A 2,710-nucleotide genomic window follows, 5' to 3' on the forward strand; every position below is an offset into this window, starting at 1 on the left:
GGGGGGGTGCCGGACGGCGTTTGTGTGGGGGGTATGGGGGGGGGTCAGCGAGGCGGGGCGGGGTGACGGCGGCCCCGAGGTTGGGGGTGCTCGAAACGCGCAGGTGCAACTGCTCATTGGGCACCTGGGCCTTCAGGTGGGGCGACGCTGCGCCTGACGGCATGCGGGTGCTGCGGCGCGGCAGCATCACAACCACAGTACAGCAGCCGCGGCCCTCGTGACGCATCCAGATGCGGGCGAGGCTCGTGGAGCGCACGCGACTGCGAAGCGCGCCACGCGGGCGCACGCCGCCCCGGACCCGGATCCGACTGCCTCACCCTTGGAGTTGTAATACTGATTCTCTATGTCAACGTCTTCTTCCTCCTGCTCCTCGTCGGAGTATTCGAAGCCATAGTCTGTCGCGGCAGTAGGCACCAGATCAGACGGGCCGCATCACCCACGCAAACGCGACATCTAAGCCTTTATAGCGTACCTTCCATATCATCGTCCGACATGACTGCTGTCGGGTGGCTACAGGCCCGGAGAGAGTGGCAAGGGAGACGGATCAAACAGATCAGGGGATAGACTGCGGAATGGATTGCTGCGATCAAATATGAGGATCACACATGACCGAAGGCGCCCGGAATTTCCCCCCTAATTTACACACCAGGCAAAGTTCCACGGGTGACGAGAAGTACAGTACAGCGGTTGTCAGGATGGAGCACTTGCTCACTATCGTCATACATTTGTATTGGACTGGCTTCGGTGCATCGGATTGGTGATACCGTACACAACGGCACTACTGTAGATCACTGTCACCACGATCCTCGGAGCAAGGCTGCGTGGAAGCTCCAGCTTTTGCGTTGTGCACAAAGTCTGAACTTGCAGCTGTACAGCCGGCGCGTGCACGATGGCGACCAGCCTCGTCTGCAAGGTGAGGCGACAGCAGCGTGATGTGGCGCGTGGTGCGCCGCTGCGCATGTACAAACTCTGCGCTGCAGGTCTGCGTAGTCGAAGCAACCTTCCTAACCCGGCAGCAAAGTATGCACACGCTGTTCACCCCACTGCCGCTGAGCCTGGGGGAAGCGAACACGCACGCGAATGCACAACCGCCCACATGCCATGAGCGCCCGACGAGCCCCTGTGGACGCCCCCGGCGCCCTCCCCCCTGCCCCCCAACCTCCGCTCTCCTTATCGCCCCCAGCAATGCGACACCCTATTGAAAGACGTCAAGGAGGCGCAGGCCCACAATGACATCACCGGGTGAGGCGCAGCTGCGGTCCTCAGTGGCCGAGCCGGGCCCAGCACCCCCGGGGATGAGCTCGGCGGGCGCCTCGTCCCAACGAATCCGCCGCTGCGCCGCGAGCGCTGCCCAGGGCCGCAGCGGCGGAGCGGCAGGCGCCCGCGCCCCGGCTGGGGGTGCCAGTTGTTGCGGCGCGGGCCGGACACTGGCAGCAGGGGCGCGCTGGTCCTGGGGGGTCCGGTGCCTCCAATCGCCTGGCGGGCGGGGCTAGGGCCTGTACTACACGTGCCCCCCTGGCTTCCCACAGCGGTCGCACTGCCGCCGCCCTCAGCGCCCACGCGTCGCCGCCCCGCCGCGCCCCGGCTGAACCCAGGCACACCCAGTTTGAGGAGAGCACCCAGAAGGTGAGCCGGGCCGACACGGCCTGTACCCGTCGCTCAGCCCAATGCCGAGTTTGTCGCTCGCGGCCGCTCGGGTCGGGAGCGGCCGCCACGCCCAGCCGCAGGGCGGCGCCTGGCAGGCGACACCCTCGTGCCAGCGGCTGTGGGACGCGTTTCTACCCACATCAAATACCCCCTCCGAGGGATGGCCTGCGTCAGGCTCTCCACTCCTGGCTCCGCCATTTCCGCCCTTCACGTGAACGCGCGTGTGCGCCCGCGCAAACCTGCGGCTTTCCGAGCAGGTGCCGCGGCTGGTGTGTGCGGAGTGCGGCAAGGTGTGCCGCTCGGATGTGGAGCGCGCCATGCACTCGCGTGGCACTGGACACAAGGAGTTTGTTGATAAGGTGCGTTGTGACTGTTTTTCTCGTGTGTGTGTGTGTGTGTGTGTGTGTGTGTGTGTGTGTGTGTGTGTGTGCGCGTTTGGGGGGAAGGTGGGTGGTTGCACCGTATCTCCAATCCACCATCTCACCACTAACCAAACCGACCGACCGACGACAGACCGACACCCACCAAACAGCCCGACATGATCAATCTATGTGTTGTAAACCAACAAACCAACCACTGGATCAATTGACCAACCATGTCCAACCAAACGACCAACCACCAGACCAACCAACCACCAGACTAACCCCCAATCCAACCTCCAAAACCAACCCCCAAACCAACCCCCAAACCAAGCCCGAAACCAACCTCCCAACCACTAAACCGACCGACAGACTGACGAGGCGGAGGTGATAGACACAGAGCAGCAGATGGCCGCGGCCAAGCAGGAGCTGAAGGAAGATCTGGAGGCGGACGCGGAACTTCTCGGCGTGAAGAGGAAGAAGGCGGCTCCTGCTCAGGAGGGCGCCTCGGCGGCCGCGGGCGCGGGGGGCGATGGCGCGGAGGCGATGGCGGTGGACGAGGAGATGGTGAGGGGGCGGGTGATTTGGGGGTGGTTGGGGATGGCGCTGTCTTTTTTTCGAGGGGGGGTTGTTTTCAGGTGATGCAGTGTTTTGGTATTTGGGAAGGCGCAGAGGCGTTGGCAGTGGATAAGGAGATGGTGAAA

General features: G+C 63.7%; 2 protein-coding genes across 2 annotated transcripts in view; one reads left to right on the forward strand and one right to left on the reverse strand.

Moving 5' to 3' along the window:
- MNEG_13333 (COP9 signalosome complex subunit 2) overlaps nt 1-494 on the reverse strand; it is a gene marked incomplete at both ends in the record, with an annotated part of 4,394 nt that extends 3,900 nt beyond the window's left edge. The window contains 2 exons of the mRNA XM_014038194.1: nt 318-395; nt 473-494. Coding sequence (XP_013893648.1) covers nt 318-395; nt 473-494 — 100 coding nt within the window. The remainder of the gene's footprint in view (nt 1-317; nt 396-472) is intronic.
- A 395-nt stretch (nt 495-889) lies between these two features.
- MNEG_13334 (hypothetical protein) lies at nt 890-2,708 on the forward strand (the record flags this gene model as incomplete). Its single annotated transcript, XM_014038195.1, has 6 exons — nt 890-913; nt 1,184-1,242; nt 1,596-1,626; nt 1,905-2,006; nt 2,379-2,573; nt 2,679-2,708. 6 exons carry the CDS (start codon nt 890-892, stop codon nt 2,706-2,708), a joined length of 441 nt encoding a protein of 146 aa, XP_013893649.1.
- Nucleotides 2,709-2,710: the final 2 nt, after the last annotated feature.

Source organism: Monoraphidium neglectum (assembly GCF_000611645.1).
Source record: "Monoraphidium neglectum strain SAG 48.87 unplaced genomic scaffold scaffold03761, whole genome shotgun sequence".
Classification (NCBI taxonomy): Eukaryota; Viridiplantae; Chlorophyta; class Chlorophyceae; order Sphaeropleales; family Selenastraceae; genus Monoraphidium; species Monoraphidium neglectum.